The 15637-nt window shown below is 40.8% G+C and overlaps 1 protein-coding gene and 1 long non-coding RNA gene across 5 annotated transcripts; one reads left to right on the forward strand and one right to left on the reverse strand.

The window, feature by feature from the left end:
* Positions 1 to 5380: 5380 nt before the first annotated feature.
* On the forward strand, positions 5381 to 11503 carry LOC148106512 (uncharacterized). Of its 4 annotated transcripts, XM_087842543.1 has the most exons (5): positions 5381 to 5517; positions 5839 to 5899; positions 6106 to 6168; positions 9367 to 9411; positions 9504 to 11503. In XM_087842543.1, the coding sequence occupies exons 4-5, from the start codon at positions 9372 to 9374 to the stop codon at positions 10517 to 10519; spliced, it is 1056 nt and encodes a 351-aa protein (XP_087698669.1). In that variant the 5' UTR covers positions 5381 to 5517; positions 5839 to 5899; positions 6106 to 6168; positions 9367 to 9371; the 3' UTR covers positions 10520 to 11503. The 4 variants fall into 4 exon arrangements, with proteins under 4 accessions (XP_087698669.1, XP_087698670.1, XP_087698659.1 ...); XM_087842544.1 differs by lacking the exon at positions 5381 to 5517 and having other exon boundaries at positions 5792 to 5899; XM_087842533.1 differs by lacking the exons at positions 5381 to 5517; positions 5839 to 5899; positions 6106 to 6168 and adding an exon at positions 7866 to 8554.
* LOC148106513 (uncharacterized) lies at positions 7415 to 12941 on the reverse strand. The gene is made up of 3 exons (XR_015719189.1): positions 11968 to 12941; positions 11810 to 11892; positions 7415 to 11718 (listed from the first exon to the last, which is right to left on the reverse strand). It is a non-coding gene; the product is annotated as an uncharacterized LOC148106513 (long non-coding RNA).
* Between the last annotated feature and the right edge of the window lie 2696 nt (positions 12942 to 15637).

Genomic DNA, 15637 nt, shown 5'->3' on the forward strand with positions numbered 1-15637 from the left:
GCGGCCGCGGCAGGCTAAACACCAGGACACAGATGACGCGCAACAGTAAACACATGAGATACACATCTGTACTATGTGCTACTTTTATTCCACATACAACTGTCCACTATACAAATCGGCACACGGGCTCAAACCATTAAACAAATGCACAGACTGCACAAATAACTGCACCATTTACTATGCCAAATTACAACATTGGCCTATTGCATAACTTAGTGCATAAGTTTACATAAACCATCAAGTTACAGTCAAAAATGCATCAAAATGATTCAAGCTGCGCTCAACAGAAGGTTTCGCCTCATGCTCACCCTACCTTTCTGCTCATCAACATCAGGTGAGTGCAACCACATTTATCACCTAACACACCCATGAGTCACGCCCCACACCCGTGCACCAATACAGTGAGTGCATTTAAACCAACCCACTTAATCAAAAAAGGAACAACTCATATGACTCCTACACAAACTACTGCCTAACACATAGATTAAGTCAAACATCTTTCTCATCAGTTCTTTGGAAACAACAGAATGACTTCAAGGCGTTGCCGTGCATTTGTGTATTATGTTGGGTTGCATGGTAGCAGGGGCGATTCTAGGATCAGAGCTTTGGGGGTGCTGCGCACCCAGAGAGCTGCCCATCCAGGCAAGATAAACTGTACTCGTCACAATGAGACTTCTTCCCTGTCTCTGTCAGTCCCTGCATCCTTAAATGTCTCCAGTTGTCCCGAGTTCCCTCTGTTCCTCCCTGTCCTCATCGTCTGTTGTATTCATCTCCATTATCAGTCATCAGAATTTTACCATCTCTGTGTAAGTCTGCAAATTTCTTTATTAAATCATAAGATTCTTAAATTCATCAAGTCTGTCTGTGCCTGGGTCCTCGTCACAAAACATGACATCACTGTTTTGTACATTTTAACACAATTTAATCCCACATTTGTGAAAGAAAAGCAAAACACTTTTTTGTAAAGTCTGTAACAAAACCATCAAATCTGATCAAGGTTATTTAAATGCTGAAGAATGGATTGGAATAAAAAACATATCCTAACCTTAATTACTGAGGAGAATAATGAATGATGCTCACAGTGAGTGAAAAGTAAACTGAGTGCATTTTTTGGACAGAGATTCACTTTTAAAGTGTTTGTATAATACAATACAGATACATAAAAATACACTCCAAAAATAGAAGAGTCTTTAAAATGTACAAAATATTATTAAAAAATTAGAAAAATGGAGACACCTTGGCCTCTGGTACAACGTATTAAAAGATGTTTAGTGCAGATACTAATATGGCTCTGCAGAGTTTTTCTTTTCTTTTATCCTATGTCGCAGACTCGCAGCACAGCCTGGTGCTGGAGTCTGCTTTGACCCATGGTCCTTCTCAGCCAGGTATGGAGCTGACTCAAGACACTAAAAGACCTCTCACAGCTACAGCTGCTAACTGGGTTTGTTAGGGCAACCTGAATAACAGTTTTCAGTGTGGGGAAGATCTGATTATCCAGAAGATTGTACAATGTTAACATATCTGGGATGGCACCAGCCTCACTCTTGAGCTTCAAAAAGTTTTCTCTTTGCCAGTTTAACAGTTTGTGTTGTGCCTGTCACTGTTCCCTGTCTGTTTTCTTACCTGGTTCTTCCTGAACTTGTACTTTCTCCTCATGTTCTCCTCTTTCCTCTCTCCCTCTTTGGACTGACAATCATACACAAATAGATTGTATTCAATTAGATTAAAAACAATACTATTAAGATCACTAATAAAAAAGTCCTCTCTCAGTTTACTTTCAACCAAAAGGCAAATAACCAAACCACATGAACATCTAATAAAGGATATAAATATTGAAACACTGATCCAACATTATCCTTTATTGATGGATCATTTGATCTTACACGTTTACCTGAATGTGGCTCCTTTTTCGAAAAAACTTCCTCATATCCATCATGAACCTGGCTGTCTCTCTGCACACACACACACACACACACACACACACACACACACACACAGACACACAACAGCAGTTATAAGGTTAATGGGAATCCAGTCAGTTAGCTAGTAATAGGGTTGCCAACTCCCTGAGAAATAAATAAGGGACACCTCGTGGCCAGGGCCGGGCGACCCAGTTGTCTTCACCCTTCCCAGTGTGGTGAATTTTTTAGCTCTTTTTTTGTGTGTGAAATTATTTTTTTAACCATTTGACTTGAATTTGATTTAAGTAGATGCATATTCTTTGTGATATCAACACATGGGAAACAAAAATCATTTAGCCATTTATTTTTAGCTCAAAATGACAACATTAACACAATAAAACAGGTCTCTTTCTTAAACAGAAGCCTGTCATGCTTAACTTTTGAGAATAAAAGTAAATCTTTCTTTAAAAGAACTTAAAATTATATAAATTAATAGAAAACAATAGAAAGAAAAATATTCTTGTAACAGTGCACATTTAGTGCATTTAGTGCAATTGGCTTCAGTAGAGGCATTATTTCAGCTTTTGCTCCCGTTTGTAAACCCACTTGTTCCCATGATTACGCATCATAATCATCATTATTCATCTATGTATTACTTTTATGTATTACTCATCTATTTGTTGTAATCATCTATCCTTGCAGTTGTTTATTACACAAAATAAATTATATTATCACACTTCTGGCCACATAGCGCTGATATTCACTGCACATGCCCATTTTAACCTTAACCAGAGGGTTTAAAAACAAACCAACCAGTGTTTACATACCATATCTGCTTCTGCCGTGGCCTGGTGGACAAAAATTGGTTAAGGGTTCCCCGAGCTTTCATGCCCCTCATGTTCTTCATGTGCCCACCATTAGAAGCACGCCTATGGAAAAATGCGCCAGCACACAGTGCAGTGCGCTTTATGTGTTATTGTGCACTTTTCCAGCCAGGTGTTTTCCTTTTCCCATTCTTCCCTGTACTTTTGCAGCCTTTTTTTCTTTCTCTGAGAGGAACAAACATTGCTGGTCTAATGCTGGGCTCACACTGTGCGATTTGTGGCCCATTTTGAGCCGATTTTTGAGTCGTGCGACCGTTTTGGCGATCGGCCCGATTTTGGCCTTCATCGTGCATCGTGTAGTATACGTGGGGTAACGAGAAGCGATTAACACCTCACGACCAGCTCCCGATCATCAATCGCTCGTGAGGGTGTCACCGCAGCCGCTCACACTGCTCACGCGCAAACACGTAAACGTCGGTGAAAAAGACGGAGCAGCACGGCTGTGCAGCGTGTGATCTGGACACAAGCGATGGACACAAACCCCCCTAACTTGTAGAACTTTGGAAAGCTCATCTGAGCCTTTTCGATGTGGCCTCACCACAACAACCGTGAAAATAGTTGGATTTACATTGCTGCTCAATCACAGCTGCCTGATCATGTTTGTCATTAGCAATTTAGCAAAGTTGATGGCGGTGGTGTGTCTGTGTGAGTGAAAGACAGAGAGGGAGAGCGAGCGACAGAATTTCTGTTATAACCTTCATTTTATGGACGCACAGTGTGAGCACTCGGGTCGCATCAGAGCATCGGGCCGTATAGTGTGAGACCTGCATCGTGACCTACGAACTTCTAACCCCTGCGAGCCAATCGTGCAGTTTGAAAATCGCACAGTGTTTGCCCAGCTTCAGGTGTACTGAGACTTGCACCGCAGTGTCGGCGTTTGTTTCCCTGTTGGCCATGCTTTTTGTTTAGGTCATCTGTTGTCTTCCGGTATTTTCTCCGAAAGCGACCTTTCCTCAACCAATGAGATGAGCGGTAATCTGAATGTCATACTCGAATTGTCATAAGTGTGCTGTCAGCTCATTGGTCACAAAGCAGGAGCGGGGCTGGGAATTATGTTTTCAAACAAAGCGTTAATTACATTAAAACTTATAGACTACTTTTGATTCTCACTGTATTACGGGACAAAGTGCGTCCCTTTTCAGCTCAATACGGGACGTGTACTTTTGTTTCTAAATACGGGATGATTCCGTTTTTTAAGGGACGGTTGGCAACCCTACACGTTTTCAACACAGCAGGTTACCTGGTGTAATGTTTTTCAGCTAAAATGAAACATGGTCTGACTCCTACCCAACTATATAAAGAGTAACTTAGGGTTAAATGCAGCTAATATGTCCTGTTTTAAGGCAGGCGCTTCCACCTCCGCTTCGCTGCGTCTCAGACACCATCGCTCTGGCAGAAAGGGCGCCAGAGCAGGGGAGAGGCGAGCTGGAACAAACCATTTTGGGAGGGGAGAGGGGTTATCTATACTTTTGTTGTTAAAATAAACTCTGAGGTGATGAAGTCTTGGAGCTTCTTCTCAGAGCCTCTTTAATCATCTCTGAGTATATCGTCATCACTGGAGCTCTGATACTTGGATTCACTGTAGCAAAAAGAGCAGAGCAGGGGCGATTTTAGCCCATTTTTTGCTTCAGCACCCCCAAAATGAATCAAAGCACCCCCAAAGATTTTTTACTTTTTTTGACGATATTTGCTGTTTGTGGGACAGCTACTAAAAATATAAAAAGCATACAGTACGTACTTGAGATGGAACATTTTAACAACAAAAGTATAGATAACTCCTCTCCCCTCCCAAAATGGTTTGTTCCAGCTCGCCTCTCCCCTGCTCTGGCGCCCTTTCCAGTGTTGTCAATTTAGCGACTTTGTCGCTATATTTAGCGAGTTTTCAGACCCCCTTAGCGACTTTTTTTCTAAAAAGCGACTAGCGAGAAATCTGGCTACTTTTTCTGGTGTTATTGGAGACTTATTTATGACGACTTTTTGACGTGAAAACGTGTATCGCTCTTACACTCAACAAGCAGCGGTACTGCCTTGAGCACCTCACCCGTGCCAAAGCGCTCACAGGCAGAGGATAGTCCTCCCCCCGCTGCTATCAGGGCAGGAGATGTTCACACCTGTGCGTCCAAACGGCAAATGAATCGCGCATGAGCGAAGCCGCTGCTCCCGCACTGACTGTAACGAAGTCAGTTCTTCTTTTACTGTTATGCTGTTTTGTGGATCAGGTTTAAAACTACTAATAAACACAGAGTAACTCCACCAGAGTGCCTATATCGGGTCACTTTTGCTGGTCCAAGCCCGGATAAAGGAGCAGGGTTGGAATTGTGACATTAAAAAACAATAATTGCTAAAAGAAATTTAATTCGTAGTTCTAAATAAACTCTAAATGCATTTAGGACGTTTTTTACTGACTTTATGTCTCTTCCACGATGTTATTTCTCTCTCCAGCAGCGTAGGTTACAATTACATTAGCATGACCAATTATGCAAATTAGGCGATGACGTCATTTGGCGACTTCTAACGACTTTTAGGACAGCCAATAGCGATTTTCCTTACTAAGGAGTTGGCAACACTGGCCCTTTCTGCCAGAGCGATGGTGTCTGAGACGCAGCGGAGCGGAGGTGGAAGCGCCTGCCTTAAAACAGGACATATTAGCTGCATTTAACCCTAAGTTACTCTTTATATAGTTGGGTAGGAGTCAGACCATGTTTCCTTTTAGCTGAAAAACATTACACCAGGTAACCTGCTGTGTTGAAAACGTGTTTTCCGGCGATGTTTCTACCCTACAATCCGTCCTGCTCTGTAGTAAAATCAGCGATACTTGACCGTCTTGTTGCTCCCATTGAAATGTATACAGCCTATTTAAAATCTAAAACTTAACATTATCTGTAGCCTGCTGTTGTTACCACTGTCCTGTTTGAAAAGGAGAGAAGCTGCTTATTTTGTCATATGTGCCGATATTAAACCCAAAGTACTTACTAGCTAACTGACTGGATTCCCATTAACCTTATAACTGCTGTTGTGTGTGTGTGTGTGTGTGTGTGTGTGTGTGCGTACAGAGAGACAGCCAGGTTCATAATGGATATGAGGAAGTTTTTTCAAAAAAGGAGCCACATTCAGGTAAACGTGTAAGATCAAATGATCCATCAATAAAGGATAATGTTGGATCAGTGTTTCAATATTTATATCCTTTATTAGATGTTCATGTGGTTTGGTTATTTGCCTTTTGGTTGAAAGTAAACTGAGAGAGGACTTTTTTTATTAGTGATCTTAATAGTATTGTTTTTAATCTAATTGAATAAAATCTATTTGTGTATGATTGTCAGTCCAAAGAGGGAGAGAGGAAAGAGGAGAACATGAGGAGAAAGTACAAGTTCAGGAAGAACCAGGTAAGAAAACAGACAGGGAACAGTGACAGGCACAACACAAACTGTTAAACTGACAAAGAAAAAACTTTTTGAAGCTCAAGAGTGAGGCTGGTGCCATCCCAGATATGTTAACATTGTACAATCTTCTGGATAATCAGATCTTCCCCACACTGAAAACTGTTATTCAGGTTGCCCTAACAAACCCAGTTAGCAGCTGTAGCTGTGAGAGGTCTTTTAGTGTCTTGAGTCAGCTCCATACCTGGCTGAGAAGGACCATGGGTCAAAGCAGACTCCAGCACCTGGCTGTGCTGCGAGTCTGCGACATAGGATAAAAGAAAAGAAAAACTCTGCAGAGCCATATTAGTATCTGCACTAAACATCTTTTCATACGTTGTACCAGAGGCCAAGGTGTCTCCATTTTTCTAAATTTTTAATAATATTTTGTACATTTCAAGGACTCTTCTGTTTTTGGAGTGTATTTTTATGTATCTGTATTGTATTATACAAACACTTTAAAAGTGAATCTCTGTCCAGAAAATGCACTCAGTTTACTTTTCACTCACTGTGAGCATCATTCATTATTCTCCTCAGTAATTAAGGTTAGGATATGTTTTTTATTCCAATCCATTCTTCAGCATTTAAATAACCTTGATCAGATTTGATGGTTTTGTTACAGACTTTACAAAAAAGTGTTTTGCTTTTCTTTCACAAATGTGGGATTAAATTGTGTTAAAATGCACAAAACAGTGATGTCATGTTTTGTGACGAGGACCCAGGCACAGACAGACTTGATGAATTTAAGAATCTCATGATTTAATAAAGAAATTTGCAGACTTACACAGAGATGGTAAAATTATGATGACTGATAATGGAGATGAAGACAACAGACGATGAGGACAGGGAGGAACAGAGGGAACTCGGGACAACTGGAGACATTTAAGGATGCAGGGACTGACAGAGACAGGGAAGACGTCTCATCGTGACGAGTACAGTTTATCTTGCCTGGATGGGCAGCTCTCTGGGTGCGCAGCACCCCCAAAGCTCTCATCCTAGAATCGCCCCTGACACAGACATAGCGGGCTGGGAAAACCATAACTTGATTATTGTCTGTAGCCCACATGATTAAACACTTTAGTTACATAAAACATGTGAGTTTAGATTTTATCTACTGTATAGCCTGTATAGTAAATTAATATGTAGCCCAATAAGTATAAAATCCAGAAAGCTACACAACATGGGGCGGTTCATTTACAAACACAGGTCTAACTTGAGTTTCACACAGTTTTTATTAGAAAACAATCAAATTGTTAAATGCTTAAAGTACACAAACTGTCAGAAATCTGCACCGTCATGAGCAGAAATTTATTTGTTGATTAACCCTCCGAGGTCTAAAGCCCACGTTGTGCACATCAACATCACAGATTTGTACAAATAAAGTTGATAACAAAGACATGTTAAATATTAAGTTGCCATAGCGATGCCTCCAGGGAAAAATGAGGGAGCAGAGCAAGAATGAGAGCATATTAGTGGATATATGTTTGATAACTTTGCCTAACAACCATAAAGAAATGTTTTATATTTTGTGTGTTATTGAGCTTTAATCCTGCATGAAAGCCAAGATGAATCTCTTAGAGTAGAACTTTACAGGAACTATTAGAATAAATAAAAATAATAACACATTGACTGCTTTAGTCTTTTAGATTCACTTCTGTGTTTTTTTGTCTCCATTTAAAAGATATCAAACTCTGAGCAAAGAACTTGATGTAAAAAGAATCTCTGCACATTCCACAGTCTTTGCTGCTAAAGTGACATCACAGCATTTAAGCATGTTTTGAATGAAAACATCAGCATATGAACACAAAACTGAAGAGACACTGCAGCCGTATGAAAGCAGACCACTATTTAGTGACATTTCGACGTTTCCCTGAGGATTAACTGCTCTGTAATTTACCAAGAACTAAAGTAAGCTCAAATTTCAGTTTCTAAACTTAAGATCATTTACTTAAATATATAAAGCCTGATTTTCCTGCCTGCCAGGACAGTATTTATGTACTTTACATTGTGCAAGACTAGACTATATTTTCCATCATAGAGAGGATGATGTGGATCTATTATTCAGGAAAACAAATGAAGACTTAACTGATGTAATATTTGACAAATTATACATAAATGAGAAAATGTTCTTAATCATATCTGAGTGACAGAAGCTCTTTTTAACACGATTATTTCTGAGATTATTTTGTTCATTAAGGAAAATAGAGAAGACTTTTGTTCTCAAACAAACTATTAGAATTTCTGAGAAACTGAGGCTGCGTCCACATGTACAGGGCTGTTTTTGAAAGCGCAGCTTTGTCTCTGCGTTTGGGCCTTTCGTCCACACCTAAACAGCAGATTGAGTCACTGAAAGGTGAGATTTTTAAAAACTCCTGCCAGGGTGGAGATTTTTGAAAACAATGTTTTTGTGTTCAGGTGTGGACGAGGAAAACGGACATTTACTCAGGCAATGTCAAAAGTGTGCGCCGCTGTTGACGCCACGCTGTGGCCACGTTAGTGTTTACATGAGATCAATTTCTACAATGGCGGATGTAGACAACATACTGTGTCTGTTAATCTTAGTATCTGCAGGTTTTACACGCTGACATATACACACACAGTTACTGCGCCTCCATTTAGAAACACAGAGGCATCAGACGTGGCTTCTACATTCAAAACAGTCGGTTTGGAATAAATGTAATTTTAAAAAATGACATTTATGTATGCTGTATGCATTTTGTCCATTCCAAAGTTGTGAGTCTGTTCCAGCCAAAAAGCTGTCTTTAGTTATTAACATTTGAAACGATGAAGGCACGTGAAAGTAACACAAAATTAGCTGCTTTTCCAGAAAAAGACAAAAACTTTTCAGAAGTACGTAAGGTTTTGTGAGGTTTTCCCACCCAGGCTTCTAGACTTCTGATTGGCCAACATTTCTACACGGTTAAGATTTGGCGTGTTCTTGACAGCGTTTCAGTTTGTTTTTAGCGTTTACATATGGAAGGAGATATTTTCTCAAAACTGCACATGTGGACTGCATTTTTTTTTTTTAACGAAAAAGGAAAACGTGCGTTTTCAAACATAGCCGTGTACGTTCGGACGCAGCCTGAAGTCATCACAAAAAAAGCAAATTCTCTGAACATTCTGAGTTGAGGTTTACTGATCATTGTTGTTTTGTGTTCCTTGTAGTCAAAATGAGTGGAATAGGAGATGGATTACAAAATTACCGTAATGGTAAGCACATGTGCTCAGTCTTGAAATTGATGAAAAACAGATTTTCAGCAGATAGTTATGAATGCTAATTAAAAGATTAAATGATCTTGCAGACCGGCAGGTTACCCCACAAAGGTTTTCAGGTGGAGATCGAGAACATGCTAATGAACCAGTTAACCAACCAGCTAATGATCCAGTTAATGAACCAGTTGATGGACCAGCTAATGAACCAGTTAATGGACCAGCTAACCAACCAGCTAACCAACCAGCTAACGAAGATATTGGTGGACTCCGGGGCTACATGGTCAATCTTTATCTTGCTCTTCGTGATATTGGTCGGAGGCTGGATGCGCTAGTAGCTTCAGTATTGAATCAATATGACGATTACCTTTACGATGACGATTACAATGTCAACAATCGAAATATTAATGTGAGGGACAATAATGCCAATGGTGACAACAATGTAAACATTCAAAATATTAATGTGAGGGACAATAATGCCAATGCTGACAACAATGAGCAGCATGAGGATCATAATGCTGTTGTTGTTGGTGGCATTGAAAATGAGGATTCTGATGAGGCATTTGAAGACTGTGAGGATGTTCACCAGTACATCCCAGAAGAGGACCCTCAGCCAGGTGTTTCCAGGAGGAGGTCTAGAGAGATGGATGAAGAAGACGTGGAACCAAACAAAAGAATCAGATGGAGCGAGGAGTTTTCTGATGATGACTCTGAATTCTTCTCTGCTTCTGACACTGATAGCGTAGGCTGTCCTCATGCTGGTAATATTGCCGATGAGGACATCAATCAGCAGGTAACAGAAGAAGAACCGCAGCCTGGTGGATCCACGAAAAGGTCCAGAGAGGAAGATGTTGATGAAGAAGGTCATAATAGCAAAAAATCCAGGCTTGCACACTCTGATTCGGGGACCAGCTCAGCTGTGTACGACCACTCTGAGAGCAGCAGTGATGAACTTTTTGAAGATGCGCACGAAGAGCTTGACAACCATGAAGCTGGAGGCTCGAGGAAGCGTTCCCGAGAGGATTTTGAGGAAGAAGAGGAATACTTGCCTGTGTGCAAATTTCGGAGGTGTTCAAATGAGTCCACCAGCAGCAGTGATGAAGACTAAGACTATTTCGACGGGTTTCTTCAGTATCCTTTTAGTAGGCTGATGGCCTACTCAGGTGACCCTGAATCCTCCATGCTGCAATAAGCTGGGCATACACTGTGCTGCGATTTTTTTCAGTCGCGTTATTCAGCTCCTGCTCAAACTGACTGACTCGCAGGGGTGAGAAGTTTGTGCCGTGGCTTGTGTCCAGATCACACGCCACACCGCCGTTCTACTCCGTCTTTTCACTCTCATTTCTGCGTTTGCGCGTGCGCAGTGTGAGACGCTGCGGTGACACCCTCAGGACGACCGACAGGATTTCAAACAGGTTTGATTTTCTTACCAGCAAACGATTGATGATCGGGAGCTGGTCGTGAGGCGTTAATCGCTTCTCGTTACCCCATGTAGACGATGCACGACACACGATCAAAGCCAAACTCGGGACGATGCCCAAAACGGTCGCACGACTGAAAAAAATCGGCTCAAAATGGGCCAAAAATCGCACAGTGTATGCCCAGCATTAGGCTGCCGGGGGATTCCCATGATGCACTGGGTGCTTCTTCTTCACCCACTATGTTTAATAGACCTCTCTGCACTGAATGGTACTTGTTATTAACCTCTGTCTCTCTTCCACAGCATGTCTTTATCCTGTTTTCCTTGCCCCTCCCCAACCGGTCGCAGCAGATGGCCGCCCCTCCCTGAGCCTGGTTCTGCTGGAGGTTTCTTCCTGTTAAAAGGGAGTTTTTCCTTCCCACTGTCGCCAAAGTGCTTGCTCATAGGGGGTCATATGATTGTTGGGGATTTCTTTGTAAGTATACCTTACAATATAAAGCGCCTTGAGGTGACTGTTGCTGTCATTTGGCGCTCTATAAATAAAATTGTAAAGCGCTTTGAGGGGTCCCGAAAAGCGCTTTACAATTTTATTTATAGATAAAATAAATTTATAGATAATAAATGCAATCCATCATTATTGTTATTATTATTAAAATTGAATTAAAAATTGAATAGATGTCACTGTGATGATTTCTTCCCTCCATAGAAAGCTTAGACCCAAATACAGATTCAATGCACATGGTTAAACTATTTATGAGACTTTGTTTAAAGAGAGGGAATGGAGAACGTGGCTCGAGCTAGGAGTGTCAGCAGAGAGCAGGAACCAGAGGAAAAGCTATCGAGAGACTGAACACCTGGCTCCTGATGGGAACAATCCAACGGGAATTCTGCAACAGAGGGAGAAGAAGTTGAAGTTGAAAGATTTACGCTGTGTCACATGAAAATATTCCTTTGCAGCATTTGATTGAAAATAATTACTTTGATTCCATCACATCTTAAATGAATAGTGCTGGACGGGTAAGGGAGTTTGAGGGTAGGATGGGCATGTTGGCAGAGGAGATCTAAACACAGGGAAAACAAGGTTAAACACAGGGAAGCAGCAAGCCAGAACTGGAGCAGAGGTGAAGCCTAGTTACCACTGGAGATGGCAGAACAAACTGGCGAGCAGTAGCAGGCAGCGCTGGTTTAAGAAGCCCTCCTGCTGATTGTTTGCAGATGAGGCCCAGGTGAGATGCTGGAAACTCCACCTCTGAAGTGTGGACACAGAATCCCGATTCCAAGTGGAAAAGCCCCTCAGACACTTCCATGGTGCATGACAAGAAGGATGAGAAAGCATTCATTGTCCATCCATCCGTCTGTCAGCGTAATGCCTAAAAGTTTATTCAGATGTAAATATATTACATTTTTAAATAAAGATCATCAGTGTTTTTAATGACACTGCATTTCATTCATGTGTCTCTATTGGACAGTGTTGTAGAAGTTACAGAAGACAGGAAGCAGTTCCAGCTTGGCCTGACGTTTGATCACTAGTGATGTGCGATACCACTGATTTCCTTTCCGATCTGATACCAAGTAAAATTCAGGGTGGTGTCGACGATACTGATCCGATACTTTGTACAAAAACTTTACTCTTTTATTGTATCTCAAATTATAGCGTCATAATCATTACAGGACATCAGATTACTTGTTCTTATCACTTAATAATGCAGAGTTCATCATATAGAAATAAAAAAACTGAAGCTGTGCTATTTGAACATGTTGCCTGCCTGCAGCACTAAAGGACTCCGTGAGAGACGTCTGTCTTGTAGCATCCCTGGCTGAATGATGTTCTCTTATACTGATGCTTCACAGAGGTTTTATTGGAAAGGTTTTTATTGAAACATTCAGTGAAGACACTGTAAGAGCTAGGAGCAAAACAAAACCAGCAATATTAATACCATAACATCAAAGGAAACAAATTTCTCCTGCTCACATATAGCATATACATCAAATTTACATCACTCAATTCATTATATCACCTCACTAACTTACAACTACACATAAAGGTCAAGGTTAACAACATAAACTCTATTAAACGACATTTTGATTGCATGTAACTTATTCCGTTAAAGGAAACATTAACAAACCTTGTACCTTGTACTCCTCAGTCAATCTGATATTCTAGAGTGCTAGTAAATATTTTAAGAGCAGACATTGTGAGCACAGTCTTGTGTTGCCGGTAATGCTGTGACTGCTGACCTTCTAATTCATTTACATTATTATAGGCTTTCGTTGTCAATTATAAACATTTCTTTAGAGAACTTTAGGCTCAGATTAAATAGAGTTTCTGACATGAAGCCCGTCTCACAAGGGCAACCATCTCCACACCCTAGGCAGCAGCTGACTCACTTGCATCACCACAAGGCTTTAATAGTTCTTCTAAAGGTTTACTTAGTGAAATCTTATGACTTGTACTTCTTCCACGTAGTCCTTCCTGAACAAAGGCTGACTTTGAGTCACCTTGGCTCATCCTGAACTAAACAAAAGTGAGTCTGAAGAGGCTAAAGTGCACCACTGTTGGAGAGGTGACGAGTGAATGCAAAGAAATGGTTTTATCCTCATTAGTCTGTTTTGTCTTGAGAGTTGTTGGATGCCAAAATCCTTGCTGATATGAAAGAAATGAGATAATTAGCCCAGCATATTGCTTTGGATGATTCACAGTTCCATATAAGCATTATTTAGCTTCTGCTGAGCCTTAATGCAGGCCCTCATTTTATCCTATCTGAAACAAGATATACTGCTCCTTCCCGTCCAGCCCTTCTTCTTCTACTCTTTGTAAACAGAAGTTTGAACAGCAGGTGGGTGGGGCTTTTAGGCTCACCATCAGAGCGGTGTGCCCGAGGTGACCATGGTACAGATATCTGTTCATTGCCGTTATACAGAACCAAGATAAAAAACCAAAACAAAACTGCCTCTTGGCTCACAGGGAGTATTTGTACTTACACTGAGCAAATTGTTGAATATGAATGTTCACCATAGCAGTGAAAAAAATGTAATTTAAAAAGCAATCAGTGAAAAGTTTAAATAATGGAGTAAATAATTTTAATAGGTAGATGGGATGTAGAGGTGTGTGCCGTAAGATGTGGTGAATAATACATGCAGATTTTCTTCTTGTAACACACTGAAGAGAACTGAAAGGGGGAAACATTGTTACTCTGTGAATATTTACTTTTTGTGTTGATGTTTCAGGTCCAGGAGTCACCATGCTTAAATGGTTTTCTGGTGAAGAGGGAGAGCCCGGCTCTGGAGTAAGTACACACAGGCTCAGTAATCACTGATTATCACCGATAACAAACTATATTCTGAAAGATTACACAAGCATTAAGCCCTTAAAGTGCTAGACTTTGGCACACTGGAACACTGGACTGTTTCCAGATTTTGCCCCATCACCTTTTCAAAACCACAGCTGCTACAAACGCTACAGAGTAACCTTTCTATGTACCTGACAGCATTTTTCACACCGTGATGAATCATTTCATGTCATCTCACGTGGTGTCATTATTATATAAAAGGCATTCAATTAGCTGAAAGGAAACCTGTTGTAAGCTATGCAGTGCATTTTGTATCCAGATGAACTGGAAATTGTGGGACTGCTGGCTTTGACGTGGCTGCCTGTGAGGGCGCGGAGTCACTGTTGAAGCTTAAAGCTCCTCACATCCGGATCCTCTTTGCTTTATAGCTCATATGTTGACATTCGGATTAGTTCTGACTAGAGCTGGGCGATAGAACGATAACGATATGTATTGCGAAATAACTTTTTCTCGATAGAAAAGTTGAACTATTGCGATAGACCTCATCTCGCTTGTCCTCTAAAAAAAAAATAATAAGAAGAACAGCCAATCCAAATTAAGTAGCGCAGAGCCGAACCAATCACAGCCGCAGCGTCACGTCACGTGACTTGTTACGTACAGCACAAGTGCCAAGCCGCACATGTGTATTTGTTTGGGAAGCAGCCAGCCGCCGTGCCGCCCGGGTAATGGAGGAAATGAGTGTGGCGACCAGAGATGGGTAACGCGTTACTGTAATCCGATTACTTTTTTCAAGTAACGAGTAAAGTAAGGGATTACTATTGCAAAAACGGTAATTAGATTACCGTTACTTTCCCGTAGGAACGCTGCGTTACTGCGTTACTAAAACCGTGATTTTCTTGCGAGAATGTCTCATGACAGTGACGTAAGGGAGTGTGATGTTCGTGACAACAGCTGTGTGCAGATCAACAATGGATCATATATCGAGTGCGGGAGAGAGTATGAGCATGCAGCGTTTAAAGCGTGGAAGTACTGACCTTATTTTGAGTTTGATTCCGTAAAAAGTGACAAAAACATTAGTGTCCGCTGTGCGTGGGAAGAAAACTTCTTTTTACAGCGAAAAAAACCCCCCCTAAACTTCCAAGCAAGCACCGAGTAGCTATGTCGTAATGAGAAACTCACAGAGAAACTGCGGTATCCTTCCACTGACCGCTGCAGCACACCTGCACCAGGATAAACCTCCGCCTACTCTACTCCTGCTTTACAGGTGAAAATAGAGCAAAAGGACCGCTAGTCTTTGACTTTATTTATTTTCTGCTGTGTTTTACTTGCATCTGAAAGAGTGAGTGTAAACACAATATATATATATATATATATATATATATATATATATATATATATATATATATATATATATATATATATATATATATATATATATATATATATATATATATATGTGCTGGAATGTGCAGAAAATAGGTTTAAATGTTAAACTAATTTCTTCCAGTCAGAGAAT

The sequence above is a fragment of the Neolamprologus brichardi genome, chromosome 1, assembly GCF_056152115.1.
Source record: "Neolamprologus brichardi isolate AB-2024 chromosome 1, ASM5615211v1, whole genome shotgun sequence".
NCBI classification, from domain to species: domain Eukaryota; kingdom Metazoa; phylum Chordata; class Actinopteri; order Cichliformes; family Cichlidae; genus Neolamprologus; species Neolamprologus brichardi.

Bases quoted from the DNA above. Each gene is read 5' to 3' on its own strand.
- LOC148106512 (XM_087842533.1), top strand. From the start codon at position 8,467: ATGTACAGGGCTGTTTTTGAAAGCGCAGCTTTGTCTCTGCGTTTGGGC. The intron at 8,555-9,366 runs GTGAGATTTTTA...TGTTCCTTGTAG, and splicing joins GCAGATTGAGTCACTGAAAG to TCAAAATGAGTGGAATAGGA. The intron at 9,412-9,503 runs GTAAGCACATGT...ATGATCTTGCAG, and splicing joins ATTACAAAATTACCGTAATG to ACCGGCAGGTTACCCCACAA.